At 39.8% G+C, this 15,224-nt stretch overlaps 1 protein-coding gene across 1 annotated transcript in view; it reads left to right on the top strand.

Annotated features, from left to right (window-relative positions):
• LOC309478494 (uncharacterized protein) overlaps window positions 1-15,224 on the top strand; it is a gene marked incomplete at its 3' end in the record, with an annotated part of 405,172 nt that overhangs the window by 177,170 nt on the left and 212,778 nt on the right. The window contains exon 8 of the mRNA XM_082142080.1: window positions 681-800. Within this exon, the coding sequence (XP_081998206.1) occupies window positions 681-800 (120 nt within the window). The remainder of the gene's footprint in view (window positions 1-680; window positions 801-15,224) is intronic.

Below are 15,224 nucleotides of genomic sequence, written 5' to 3'. Positions count from 1 at the left end.
GTTGAACTGATAACCGGAGGAATGAAGAATAAAGACATGATCGAGCCACATGAGAGACTGAGTCTGGAGTCTGACTGCTCTCTGAACATCAAGAACATCACAAAAGAAGATTATGGATTTTACACCTGCAGACAATATGTTAACAAACAAAAACAAGGAACTGATGCTTATGTTTATCTGCATGTTCTTCATGGTAAGTTTATGATTTTGTGGTCAATTTAAAAAGGGCAGATTCTCCCTTTAAACTCAGATGATGATTGAAGAGTCTGTGATTTGTGTCTTGTGTTCAGTTTCAGTGTCTCCATCATCATCATCATCATCATCATCATCTTCATCCTCACAGACTGAGATCAGTTCAGGCCGCTGTGTGACTCTCTCCTGTCAGTTGTATTCATATTATAGATTATTCTGTGATGATTCCGTCCCTTATGAGGGAATTGAGCTGTTATGGGTAAATCAGACTGGTGTTGATCTGAAGACAGACTCCAGATATCAGATATTATCATCATCATCAGATCACTGTATCATCACTCTGACTACAACACTCCTGAATGAAGATGACAACAGAGAGTGGAGATGTCAGCTTAGTCTCAGAAATCAACTCGAGACCTCAGTCAGATACACTGTCAAGTATTCAGGTGAGAAACAACACTGTAAAATATGATGTTAATGTCCTACAGATGATGCGACTGAACATTCATCTTCTGCAGCTCCAGTCGATTCACCAACACTGATTCCAGTCAGAAGCTCAAACTCTGAGAAGACATCAAGCCGAACTACAGCAGCAGCTCCAACACAAGGTTCATGATCACATGATCACTGTCACACATCATCAGTCTCTCACTTCAGTGGTTTGATCCCGCCACAATAAAATCAGCCTGATAATTCCATCAATTCAGGATTGAAACCTCAAAGGATTCGTCAATATTTGTGCGTTTGAATATTTTCATACATCACGTTGTCAAGTCAAGTCACCTTTATAAAGCGCTTTTTACAAAAAATATTGTTTCAAAGCAGCTTTACATTGATAACATGAAAATAATACAACAAAGTTTGTTTCTAGAAGAAAATGGCATCATTGTCCACCTTACGTAAGGCAGATCAATAATATTGTTGAATATTAAATGTCCCCAACTAAGCAAGCCAAAAGCCAAGACAACAGTGGCAAGGAACCAAAACTCCATCAGGTAACAGAATGGAGAAAAAAACCTTGGGAGAAACCAGACTCAGTCGCTCAGTTCTCCTCTGGCCAACGAGCGAACAGTGTATGATTATGATTCAGGCAGCATTACAAGTCAGAGGTCAGATTGGATTGGAACAATCAGATTATTATCCAGTAATAATGAAGATCGGAGTCACGCCGGTATGGAGACGGGTTTGTTGAGGATCAGTGCTGATAGCTGTCGTGTCGATGAGGCCTTCACAGGGCTGATGAGGCTGGCACTTCAGGGATGCGTAGTGGTCGTGTCCAGATGCAGGTCCACCATCAGATCTGGATACGGCCCGGATCCGGCTGACTTCAGTAAACCTCGGAATAAACAGAAAAATTAACATTAGCGTAGATGCCATTCTTCTTATAATGTAACGAGTACATAAGGTGTTATAGGAAGTGTCCCCGGTTCCAGCTGACCTAATCTATGCAGCCTAATAATCTTTAACTCATTTGAATAATAGAAATGTATAATGTTCTATGTGAATGCCATGTAAAAGAGGTGTTTTTTTTAGTCTAGAAACTGACAGAGTGTGTCTGCTTCCCGGACATTGCTAGGAAGACTGTTCCAAAGTTTAGGTGCTAAATAGGAATAGGATCTACTAGGTATTATGAACTGGCAATAATTTTGAGATCGCAATAGACGTGAAGGACTATAATGCGTTTAGAGCTCGCTCAGGTTCTGCGGAGCTAAACCATTTAGTGCTTTGTAAGTAGTCAGCAATATTTTAAAATGTATACAATGTTTAATAGGGAGCCAGTGCAGTGTTGACAGAACTGGGCTAATATGGTCATACTTCCTGGTTCTGGTAAGAACTCGAGCTGCTGCGTTTTGGACCAGCTGTAGTTTGTTTATTAAGCGTACAGGTCAACCACCCATAATAGCATTACAATAATCTAGCCTTGATGTCATGAACGCATGAACTAATTGTTTCCGCATTTGTCATTGAGAGCATATGACGTAATTTAGATATATTTTTAAGATGGAAAAATGCAGTTTTACAGATACTAGAAAAAACTATCAGGGTGCTAAATTATATAGATGACTCGTTTATTATGGCCCAGTCACAAGTGCTGGTAGTTCGGCATCGAGATGCCATCCTTGCCCACATCCAGAGCCTGGGGTTGAGACTCAACACAAAGAAAAGCGTGTTGGCACCAGCCCAGAGAACAGAGAACATACATCCCAGGGGATCAAAATCAGGGAGCAGACATCCTGTTGAGGCAAGGACTGGGGAATGGAGACTCCACCCTGAGGTAGGGGAATCGATATGTCAAGAGTTTCGGCCCAGTGGAAGTGGATCTATTTGCGTCTCGAGAGATGACACACTTCCCACTGTGGTTCTCCCTCATGCATTCAGCCCCGCTGTGGATTCGGCTGAGGCCAAGAACCTTTCCCTCAAGTCAGCCTTTTTGCTAGCCATTACTTCTCTGAGGAGATTAGGAGATCTTCATGCGCTCTCGTTATCTCATGGTTGCCTGGAGTTTGCTCCAGGCAATGTTAGGGCTATCTTGCATCCCAGGCCAGGCTATCTGCCTAAAGTACCATCGAATGTGGCATGGCCTACGGTTCTGCAGGCTTTTCATCCTCCACCTCATTTGACGGCGGATGAGGAGAGACTTAATTTGCTCTGCCCTGTCAGAGCTTTAAAAATTTATATTGAGAGGTCTTCTTCATGGCGGAAGTCAGACCAGTTGCTAGTGTATTTCGGGTTGCCAAAGAAGGGGCTTCCCACATCCAAACAAACCATCAGCAATTGGATTGTTCAGGCGATATCTATGGCCTATCAGGTGCGCAGTTTAACGGTCAGATAAATATGATTTAAACCATGCTAGTGCAATTCCGCTAATGCCAACATAGTTTCCGAGTCTATTCAAAAGAATGTTGTGGTTGATGGTATCAAATGCAGCACTAAGATCGAGTAACACTAAGAGAGAGATGCAACCACGATCGGATGATAAGAGCAAATCATTTGAAACTCTAATGAGAGCAGTCTCAGTACTATGGTACGGTCTAAATCCTGACTGAAAATCCTCGCAGATACCATTTCTTTATAAAAAGGAACATAGTTGTGAGGATACAGAAAAAGTAGATTCGATACCGGCCTGTAATTGACTAATTCTGTAGGATCAAGTTAAGGTTTTTTAACAAGCGGTTTAATCATAGCCAGCTTTAAAAGTTTTTGGTACATAGCCATGTTTCTGTCAAACACAGCACTTCTAGGTTATAATCTGTAATCATATCATTAACAATAAGTGCTTTTGAAGTAAGGGATCGAATATTCAGCAACCCGAGCTTTATCATTTGTTCATCCATATTATATCTGCATTTTATTTGTTAAACATCAATTACATTTTTACCCTTAAATGGGTTTAGGAGTTTTTTGTATTTCCTAATTCGGGGAACAGACACAGTCTCTATATGATGATATCTATGTGACAGAGTTTCTATGTGATGGGATTTATCTGACCTTGGTGACGTGAGACAGCTAGCAGACAGTCGGTTTAGCCAGTCTGTCTGCTTCCTGACCTGAGCCCCAGATTGTCATGTTTGAGCTCTAAGACTATGTGCCATTTTACTAGAGAGAAGAGCAGCACCATCCCAGGAGGGATGAATACCATCTCTTTTCAACAGGTCAGGTCTGCCTCAAAAACTTTTCCAATTGTCTATGAATTCTAAATTATTTTGCGGACACCACTTAGACAGCCAGCCATTGAGTGAGGACAGTCTACTAAGTATCTCATCACTCTGGCGAACAGGAAGGGGGCCAGAGCAAATTAAAGTGCCTGACATCGTACTTGCGAGTTCACACACCTCTTTAACGTTAATTTTGGTGATCTCCGACTGGCGGAGTCGAACATCATTAGTGCCGACGTGAATAATAATCTTAGAGAATTTACGATTAGCATAAGCCAGCACTTTTAAATTTGCTTTGATGTCAGGCGCTCTGGCTCCCGGCAAACATGTGACTATGGTGGCTGGTGTCTCTATTTTCACGTTCCATGTAATAGAATCGCCAATAACTAGGGCACATTCAACAGAATTCTCAGTGGGTTTTTCACTGAGAGGGGAATCTATTTGTTGTGGTAATCGGAACAGAAGAGCTGTGTTTTGTCCTGCGACTACAGTGTCTCATGGTCACCCAGTTGCCCTGCTGCACGGGCTCTACAGCCGGACAGAGTTCGCATCCAAAGCAGTATCTAAAGCCCTTGCATTCTTACAATTAACCTTGATTAAAGTTTGGATGCGAGTCTCTAGTTCTGAAATCATCTTCCACAGCCTGACTGTTTCCCTGCATTTATCACATGTAAATCCTTCATTGCTGACAGAGAAGGCTTTACTATACATGTGACACGAAGTGCAAGTGACAATAACAGGAGAGGACATGACTCACCGTGTTTGTTGACTTATCCTACTCACCACAGTTGTTTGATAGACTTGTAAAGTTGCGAGCGAGAGAAAAAAAGACGGCAAGCACGGATGGCAGGTTAAAGGGATAGTTCACTTTGAAATTAAATTTTGGTATGTTTTAGCTTACCTCAAGGGCATCCAAGATGTAGGTGTCTTTTTTTCCGCAGTAGTTTCAATTTTGATCTGAGAGCGCGGGCGGGTATAGATATATACAATAGAAGTCGCCTTGGCTACGGCAGTTCAATGGAACGAAACCATAGCCAAGGCGACATCTAGTGTATATATCTATACCCGCCCGCGCTCTCAGATCACTTGGACGTGGCTGTGTACAAGAGGTAAAAACGATATAAATACTGTTCGTTTTCTCACACAAAGCGCTCGTTTCGTGTCTTAGGCCATCAATGTGTACTTACGATGGGGAATTGTTTAATTTGGACGATAGGGAATTGTTTTAATTTGGACTCTGTGCATGCTCTTTGAGGTGGTGACCATCGACCTGCATTATATGACTGACAGAGAAGAACGGTTTGACCTAAAAATATCAAAATTGAAACTACTGCGGAAAAAAAGACACCTACATCTTGGATGCCCTTGAGGTAAGCTAAAACATACCAAAATTTAATTTCAAAGTGAACTATCCCTTTAACAGGCTAGCGAGATACTAGTGTGTTGTGCTAGCGATAACGATTTAGATAAAAGCTAGTGATGTCAGATTAATGTGATAGGCAATATTAGACAATATCTAATATATGTTGATGAGTAAGTAAAATTTAGTCTTAGCTAAATATATAGTTCGCTTTGATTAAATTATAATATAGTTAGTATATTATAGTTTAGCTTTACTTAGTTGTATGTTTTAGATGCCGTCAGTAAATAGATATTCCACATTTCAATGTTTATGCAAACTTAGAAATGTAAGTGTGCTAAAACCTCACTTAACATGATTATCTATAAATGAATAAAGCATAAAATAGATTTTTTTTTCTGTAAATGGTGATGAACAGTGGAACAGTGGAAACAGTGGAAGTTTACACAAAGTCCAGGATATTTTCATCATTTCTGTGATGTTGATGTTTTGTTTATATGTGGCATTATGTGTTGAACTGAACTAATACACATGATCCACAGATCCAGGAGAAACTGAAGTCAGTGTGGCAAGTATTATGTGATGATGATGTTGTGTATATGTGGCATTATGTGTTGAACTGAACTAACAGACGTGATCCACAGATCCAGCTGATACAGCATCAGAAACTGAAGTCAGTGTGACTGCTGGATCATTATACAGAGGTACGACACGTTCATTTATACTGACAGCTTTATAACATTAAACTATCAGTCAGTCTGTAAATGCTTCATCAATAACTGTTGATAGTTGAATACCCTTGACTTCAGTCATGTACAGTTTCTCTTCTTCCTCTCATGTTTCCTGCAGTGATTGTGATTATTGTTGAGATGGCAGTGTTTGCTGCTCCTACTGTGATTCTTCTTCAGATCATCTGTGCAAGAAGAGCTGGTGAGTTTTGAGCCGCACACAATCTGATGATTCACACTCATCTGATCTGGAACAATCTGCAATCATGATAAAAACACATACGAGAGGTCAGTCAATGCTTTTATTTTGCAGGGAGGAAGGACTCGAAGCACCCAGAGGAAATAGAGATGTGTACAATATTAGAATAAAATACTGGTGAGTTTTGAGTGAGTCTGCAGCAATATTTACAATAGCAAAAACTTACAGAGAATTGTTTGTTTTATTTTCTTCTCAGAAAACGGGAAAAACTCTGAGCACCCTGAAGAAATAGTGACTATCAAGTTTAGATTAAAATATTTTTGCAAATAGCAAGCAAGATTTATTTTCATTTATATGAATGAATGAGGCATTTATTTATATGGGTTTTATGGATATATTTGCCTACAGTATTCAAGTTCATTTTCTTGTGCTTCATATGTAAACTGTTTTACATATATTATTAAATACGGTTAAGGACAGACTCAGACTGTATAGAGATCTTCTGTATACAGAACATCTATATGTTCTGTGTGATGGAACTGGTTTGGTGATTCTTGTATCTTGTCTGTTCATTTCTTTTTTAGCATCTTTTTTTTTTTCATTTTGATTAATTGATTCAAATTTTCTTAATAAAACCTCTGCAGTTGTTTAATATGTCTCCTTTCCTGAGATGTTTGTTACAAATACTGTATGGTTATTCTCTAGTCTGGCTATGACCAGACCAAGCTCAATCTTTTAAGATTGAACATTAGTCTGGAGAGTCTGCTCTGTATTTCTACTGCACAAGAGGCGTGATCAACAGGCATAGTTCAAATGTACGCAACTGGATAGTCGTTCAACCAATCAGACCAACGATCCGGGTGACGTTCTTTGCAGCGAAAACTCCAGGCAGGAAACGTGTCAACAAAGTGTTGGTTTGTAGCATTGATCAACGGTTTGCAGCATGTTTCTTTCCTAAGAGTGGGCTTTAAAGCTTATTTGTTAAATGTAACAAATAGTTATGTGTCTGATTGTCTCAGTCATTACAGAAGAATGTACAAGTTTCCAGCCTGAGCTGCAGGGCGAAATCAAATTGCCGGCAGTCTAGTGATTCCCCTTAATAAGCTCATAATGTATTGTAACATAGAATAGTAAGTGTGTATATTAATGGGTCAAGTGTTGCAGAAAAAGAAGCATCTTCAGCCGTTTCTTGAAGATGGCTAAAGCCTCATCAGCTCAGGTTGAGTTCGGCAGGTCATTCCTCCAGCAGGAACAGTCCAGGTGAAGGTCAGTGAAAGTGATTCTGCGTCTCCTTGGGATGTTGGCACCACAAGATGCCGTTCACTTGCAGAACACAAGCTTCTGGAAAACACGTAGGTCTGAAAGTAGTGAGTTTTGGTAAAGGAGTGCAGAGCCAGTGGTTGTTCTGTAGGCAAACATCAGTGCCATGAATTTGATGCGGGCTGCGATTGGTAAACAGTTCAAGTTTATGAGGACATGCGTCTCTTCGGCTCGATAAAGACACTCTTGCTGCAGCATCTTGATCAGTTGCAGAGGTTTGACAGTGATGCTGGAAGGAGAGAGTATTACAATAGTCCAGTCTGGATAGACCAAGAGCTTAGACAAGGAGTTGTGTAGTTCCGATAGGAAGGGTCTGATCATCCTTATGTTGTATAAGGCAAATCTGCAGGACCAGGCAGTTCTAGCAATGTGGTCTGTTAAGTTCAACTGATCATCAATCACAACTCCAAGGTTCCTGGCTGTCCTGGATGGAGTTATGGTTGATGAATAAGCTGAATGGAGAAGTTATGTTGAAGTGTTGGGTTGGCCGAGACCACAAGCAGTTCTGACTTCATAAGGTTGAGTTGAAGGTCCTTCATCCAGCAAGATATTTCTGTAAGGTGAGCAGTGAGCGGTCCCAGAACTGAGCCTTGAGGCACTCCATTAGCAAGATGATAACAGTGATGGGATAAACCATGTTTCTGAATGACTGATCCTAGTGATGACATGTAGATGGAGAAGAGAAGCAGTCCCAGCACTGAGCCCTGAGGTACTCCAGTAGCTAGATGTTGGGTCTTAGACTCCTCACCCCTCCACGACACCCTGAAGGACCTACTGAGAGGTAAGACCTGAATCATTGAGCGCTGTTCCTGAAATACCCTTCGTCTTTATGTTTGACAGGAGGATCTGGTGTTTAACTGTGTCAAAAGCAGCAGACAGATCCACCAATATGATTACAGATGATTTGTAAGCTGCTCTTGCCAGTCTCAGAGGTTCAATAAATGAGAGCAGAACAGTTTCAGTTGAATGACGCTTTTGAAACCAGACTGGCTGTTGTCCAAGAGGTTGTTAAGTGTAAGAAAGGTAGATAGATCGTCGAAAACGTAATTCCCTAGAATTGCTAGAACCCTAATAGCAGTGGGGTTACCCGAGTCTGCTTAACCCCCTGGGGTCTGCAGTCGCCAGCTCGCTTTTTTTCTTAGTGCAAAAGAGACTCAAAATACTCTGTTGATTTTGATCTTACATATACGTCTTATACATGATTCAGTTCAACTGGTAAATGTTTTATTTGTGTACACTCATAATAAAAACAAAATGTTGTGTTTTTCATAAAATTAAGAAAATAAACATGATGCGCGTTCTGCCATCTCTCTCAATGTGAAGTTCATTCTGAAACGCGACAGAAAATTATCTGTAACTCAGCGAATGCTAGTCACACTTACATGAGACATATATGTCTTTACAAAGCTTTAAGTCTCTATTTTTAAATTATGTAAATTATATCAAAAACAAATATTCTCTGTTTAAGTAATCCATATGAAAGCAACGACAATTTCTCAAACGCATCCTCATTAACTCTAATGTGACCACACCCACGTGCGCACGAGCAATTGACATGCAAATTGTCCATGTGAAGGAACGCAGACCTGTAAACGCCCTCATTGCCTCTAAATAAAGCATTAGACTTACTCAGTCCTCTGATTTTCATTGAGTTTGGAAGACACGTTGTGTTTGTGCTGTGCTTTTCTGTTTACCTTGGATTGACCTCAGAAGAATTAGAAGAACGCGATTTGCAGATGAGAAAGATTTTTAAAGTAAGACATTTCCACCCATAATAGTAAGCATGTTATTGTTGTATAAACTTTACATTGTAGCAACTAGTCAAACTGGTGCCAGACTATGAAACATGAAGCCTAATGTCGTACATGCAGGGTGCGATTTGTGAAAAAAACAGAGGGGGGGATGTTTTAAAACATTTGTATTCATAAAAATAAATCATGAGAACATGAACTTCATCACTGCATTTGCAGGAATTGTAAAATCTTTTTTCTTATTAACTCATGAAGTAGCCTAGGCAATTATTTTAACGCAATATTTTTACTCTAATGGCTTATCTAAACGCCGCAGGACCTCTAGACGCGCGTAAACGCGTCTTTACATTGACTTAACATTGAAATATACATTTGAAATATACATTGAAATCCATTCCATTCTGAATAAACAAACAACGCAGTTTACATGCTTCGTCCTTGTTGCATTTTTCACTAAGATAATGATTAATAAATGCACACACAATTATCCGTGAACTTGATAAATGTTGCAGATATGTTTTACTATGCACAAACAAATGCCTTTCAACTTATGTGAGCAAAATCCAGAAGTAAATGAATGTGCAGCAATTTGTACAAATAAAAAGTCTGTAGGCCTAATATATGTGTTGTAGCCATTAGTTTAATATTTGTTAAAATAGTATAATGTAATTTTTTTTCCATCTATGTTGATTATGAAAAGTGAACAGCACGAGTAAGATAGGGTGCGCAATATATCAGGAGACATGGAGTTGGTCAGACATGATTTTGAACACTTCATTAAGTTTTGTTTTGTAGAAAACCTTTCTTTAAAGTGAATTTCGTTTTGTATAAATTGTATCTTAATTTTAATCAATTTTACATCAACAAATATTTAATAAATAAGAAGCAAATATAGCAGACAATATAATCATAGAGGCGCCGGCGCGCCGCGATCACTTGCATTGCATTGCACGTGAACTGGAGCGCACCTCATCATAAATGAACCGAAACTCAGTGTATGCCTTACAGACATGAGAAATACACTCACCTAAAGGATTATTAGGAACACCATACTAATACTGTGTTTGACCCCCTTTCACCTTCAGAACTGCCTTAATTCTACGTGGCAATTCTACTAAGGTGCTGAAAGCATTCTTTAGAAATGTTGGCCCATATTGATAGGATAGCATCTTGCAGTTGATGGAGATTTGTGGGATGCACATCCAGTGCACGAAGCTCCCGTTCCACCACATCCCAAAGATGCTCTATTGGGTTGAGATCTGGTGACTGTGGGGGCCATTTTAGTACAGTGAACTCATTGTCATGTTCAAGAAACCAATTTGAAATGATTCGAGCTTTGTGACATGGTGCATTATCCTGCTGGAAGTAGCCATCAGAGGATGGGTACATGGTGGTCATAAAGGGATGGACATGGTCAGAAACAATGCTCAGGTAGGCCGTGGCATTTAAACGATGCCCAATTGGCACTAAGGGGCCAAAAGTGTGCCAAGAAAACATCCCCCACACCATTACACCACCACCACCAGCCTGCACAGTGGTAACAAGGCATGATGGATCCATGTTCTCATTCTGTTTACGCCAAATTCTGACTCTACCATCTGAATGTCTCAACAGAAATCGAGACTCATCAGACCAGGCAACATTTTTCCAGTCTTCAAATGTCCAATTTTGGTGAGCTCGTGCAATTTGTAGCCTCTTTTTCCTATTTGTAGTGGAGATGAGTGGTACCCGGTGGGGTCTTCTGCTGTTGTAGCCCATCCGCCTCAAGGTTGTGCGTGTTGTGGCTTCACAAATGCTTTGCTGCATACCTTGGTTGTAACAAGTGGTTATTTCAGTTAAAGTTGGTCTTCTATCAGCTTGAATCAGTCGGCCCATTCTCCTCTGACCTCTAGCATCAACAAGGCATTTTCGCCCACAGGACTGCCACATACTGGATGTTTTTCCCTTTTCACACCATTCTTTGTAAACCCTAGAAATGGTTGTGCGTGAAAATCGCAGTAACTGAGCAGATTGTGAAATACTCAGACCGGCCCGTCAGGCACCAACAACCATGCCACGCTCAAAATTTCTTAAATCACCTTTCTTTCCCATTCTGACATTCAGTTTGGAGTTCAGGAGATTGTCTTAACCAGGACCACACCCCTAAATACATTGAAGCAACTGCCATGTGATTGGTTGATTAGATAATTGCATTAATGAGAAATTGAACAGGTGTTCCTAATAATCCTTTAGGTGAGTGTATAAAGAAAGCTTGAAATGTCTTTAAACGAAACAATTCAAAACTAAAAGAAATAGGCAACTCTCTGATTATGTAATCCATGATGTGCATTTCTTTCTGCGCGTTCACTACGGAGATGGCGATCATCAACTTCATCTTTGCAGTTGCAGCCGACACTGTTTATTAATAAAAATCAATGCATGCCTGTCACCTGATTTACAAATGCACATCTTGCTTGTTGCACGCACACATTATGTACATATTACGAAATAACGAGATGATATGTTGAAATAACATTATTAATAATAGCCTAATAAATCTTTAAGAATATTTGATTGAATGCTGAATGTTGTGCTTGTTCAATTTAATAAAATTAATACTTTAATTGTGATAATTAAAATAATTGAATATTAAATCAGATAACGCCGTAGGCGGGACATTGAGCAAGTCTGCAGAGTGGTGATTACAGAGAGCCAGCCAAAGGCAGGGGCAGAGGCAGGGATACATTGACCAGAAAGGGGGGAAATCCCACGCATCCCCCCCGGCAAATCGCACCCTGCGTAGTGCGTACATGTATATAAATTTAGCATTGAAAGGTATAAATTTGTATACATGTACGACACAAGGATGTTTTTATGTACAATAATAAAACAAAGCATGATATAAAAGTAGGCTAGTATGAGTGTTTACTCTAATATGGTGAATATTATAATGTTTAGACCCGTGTTTACTGTTAAATACTGTGTTTGTGGATATCTGCTCAAATGTAGATATGTATAATGTGGTAACAATAATGTTTCATAGTTTGGAACGGCTCGATCGCTTCAGTAAATGTTCTCTGCACGCGTTGTGAGTTTGAGTCAGTCACGCTGCGCGTTTGAAAAGCAAAATATTAGGCTTCATGTTTTTACTTTTTTTTTTTTACAGGGACCAGATGCCCCTGATGAGTCCTGCTGACTTCAACATTCACATGAGTCTCTGTACATGAACATGGTAAAATGAAAAATCAAACATCTTGGAAATGACAGGTATGTACTATGTTTCAGGAATGGCACAAAGTTATGTAAAGAGATGTGTTTTTAGTCTAGCTTTGAACTGACAGAGTGTGGTAGGAAGACTGTTCCAGAGTTTTGGTGCTAAATAGGAGAAGGATCTACCGCCAGCAGTCGATTTAGATATTCTAGGTATTATCAACTAGCCGGAATTTTGAGATCGCAATAGACGTGAAGGACTATAATGCGTTAAGAGCTCGCTCAACTACTGGGGAGCTAAACCATTTAGTGCTTTGTAAGTAATCAGCAGTGTTGGGGTAGTTACTCAAAAAAAGTAATTAGTTACTAGTTACTAGTTACTTCTGTAAATTGTAATGAGATTACTTTACTAGTTACTGCATTTGAAAAGTAACTTCACTACTTATTATTTTACTTTCCCATTTCTTAATTTACCCTGTAGATAAGGACAAACATCATAGCCCTATCATCACTTAGCCTGTCCGCATAGTGTTTATAATGTAGCCTATACAAAATGCCATGTAAAACCATATGAAAGAACAATATACATGTCTGCACAAAGAAATATGCCTCACTGTAAAATCCACAAACAACAGGATAAAGGACAAATGTCCGCGGTGGTAGACACATAATCTGGACTGGGACAAAAAAAATCGGCCCTGGCATTTTGGCCATAATAATAATAGCACACTAATAGACATATATTGTAAAACAAATGCACTGAAAAATAAAGGAAACTTTCATAATTAGTTTTGTACTAATTTCTATACTTGAAAGAGATATAAGCACATGATTTTTTATTTTGACGGAAAACATGGTTTACAAACGCGTCTCATTAAATTTATAGTAAATTACGGTAATCGTCAACTATGCAGATGTGGAAATAATGCGTTACTGGGTAATGGTTCCTGCACTCATGACATAGCCTAAGTGTTTTGAAAGTAACTGTTAGTTCTGCTTACCGCAGGCTCTACACTTTCTCATCTCTGTCCTGATCCTCCTCACTATCCTCATCATCAGCCACAGGAGCTGATGAAGGTCATGCTGCTGCAGAAAACATTTTGACACATTTTACAGCGTCTGCTTGAAGGGCCTGTGTCTATTTTTCACCCTATTTCTCTGCACAATCCTTGCGTTTTTTCTCCATCTCTCAGACTATTTTGACAGATACACACTGACACACTGCACGCTCGCTCAAAGCCCAAAGGGGGAGGTGTTTAAAGATGTGATTGGACCAGCCCAGTGTCAATCAAGAAAAGATCCAATGGGCCAAGGTGTTTCATGGGCCGGTCAGCTATCAGGAAATATTTTTGTCCTTTCGAGCAATAAACTGAAAGAAATGTGAATATCGCCACTGGCCGAAACCCCGTCTCCGTCTCCGTCTCCATTTCCCGCTCCCCTTCGCACCAGCAGCTACGTCACTCAAATCGATCTCTATGACAACGGTGCAAGCGCGCGCGCGCACACACACACACAGACAGACAGACAGACAGACAGACAGACATGCACGCACCACAAACAGATCAGAGCTTTACACGCAGGCAAACACGGCTTGGGTAACGCAGGAAAGCGCATTCCTATAGTCTAGTAAAGTAGTGTAGTTACCGATATTTTTAGTGTAATGCGTTACTTTATTTTGTTACCCAAAAAAGTTATATCGTTACTGTAATCCGTTACTTTGTAACTCGTTACCCCCAACACTGGTAATCAGCAATATTTTTTAATTTATACGATGTTTAATAGGGAGCCAATGCAGTGTTGACAGAACTGGGCAAATATGGTCATACTTCCTGGTTCTGGTAAGAACTCGAGCTGCTGCATTTTGAACTAGCTGTAGTTTGTTTATTAAGTGTGCAGGGCAACCACCCAGTAGAGCATTACAATAATCTAGCCTTGATGTCATGAACGCATGAACTAACTTTTCCGCATTTGTCATTGAAAGTACATGTCGTAATTTAGATATATTTTTAAGATGGAAGAATGCGGTTTTACAGATACTAGAAACGTGACTTTTAAATTAAAGATTGGTATCAAAGAGCACACCCAGGTTCTTAACCGACGACGAAGACTTCCATTAAGTGTTAGACAGTATTCTAGATTATTACATGAGGAAGTTTTTTGTCCAATAATCAGAATCTCTGTTTTTCAGAGTCATTTGTTCGGGACTACACCAGTCATTTCAATGCAACGAAAACAAGTCTGTACTGTTTCCTTCTAAACCCTGTTTAAGACAATATATGAAGGATTGTATTTTTCACATATAATATTTCCTTTCCCTTTGTTATTCTGTGTATTGTATTTATACTCTATGCGTAACCTTTTGTCTGGTTTTAATTGAGCGAGGTGTCAGTGGGCTGTGGTCTTAGTATGATATTACTTGATTGCCGTAGTGTTTTCATAGCTGTGATCTCACTGTTGAGGTCTGGGAAAATGTTACTGCTGAGTGTGAGAACTCACAGTTTGACCACAATAGAGCCGTGATCATCTCTGAACCCAGTTTAGACTGATGGGAACGGATGTAAAGACTGCCCTTCTGCTGGTTCTAACATTGGTCATGTGAGTTGGTGATCTTTTATATCTGCTCTTGTTGTGGTTTCTCTTTTGTGAAAAATCACTTCTCAGAGATCTTTGATGCCAGGATTATTAGACTTTATTTTACAAAAAAGCCGAGCATCTTTTGCAGAAGACAACACCAGATTTTGCTCAGCTCACACATACAGTGGGGAGAACAAGTTTTTGATACACTGCCGATTTTGCAGATTTTCCTACTTACAAAGCATGTAGAGGTCT

This window comes from Leuciscus leuciscus, assembly GCF_965113295.1.
Source record: "Leuciscus leuciscus genome assembly, chromosome: 1".
NCBI lineage: Eukaryota > Metazoa > Chordata > Actinopteri > Cypriniformes > Leuciscidae > Leuciscus > Leuciscus leuciscus.
The sequence above is the reverse complement of the archived record's forward strand: the minus strand, read 5'-3'. Positions and strand labels throughout refer to the sequence as shown.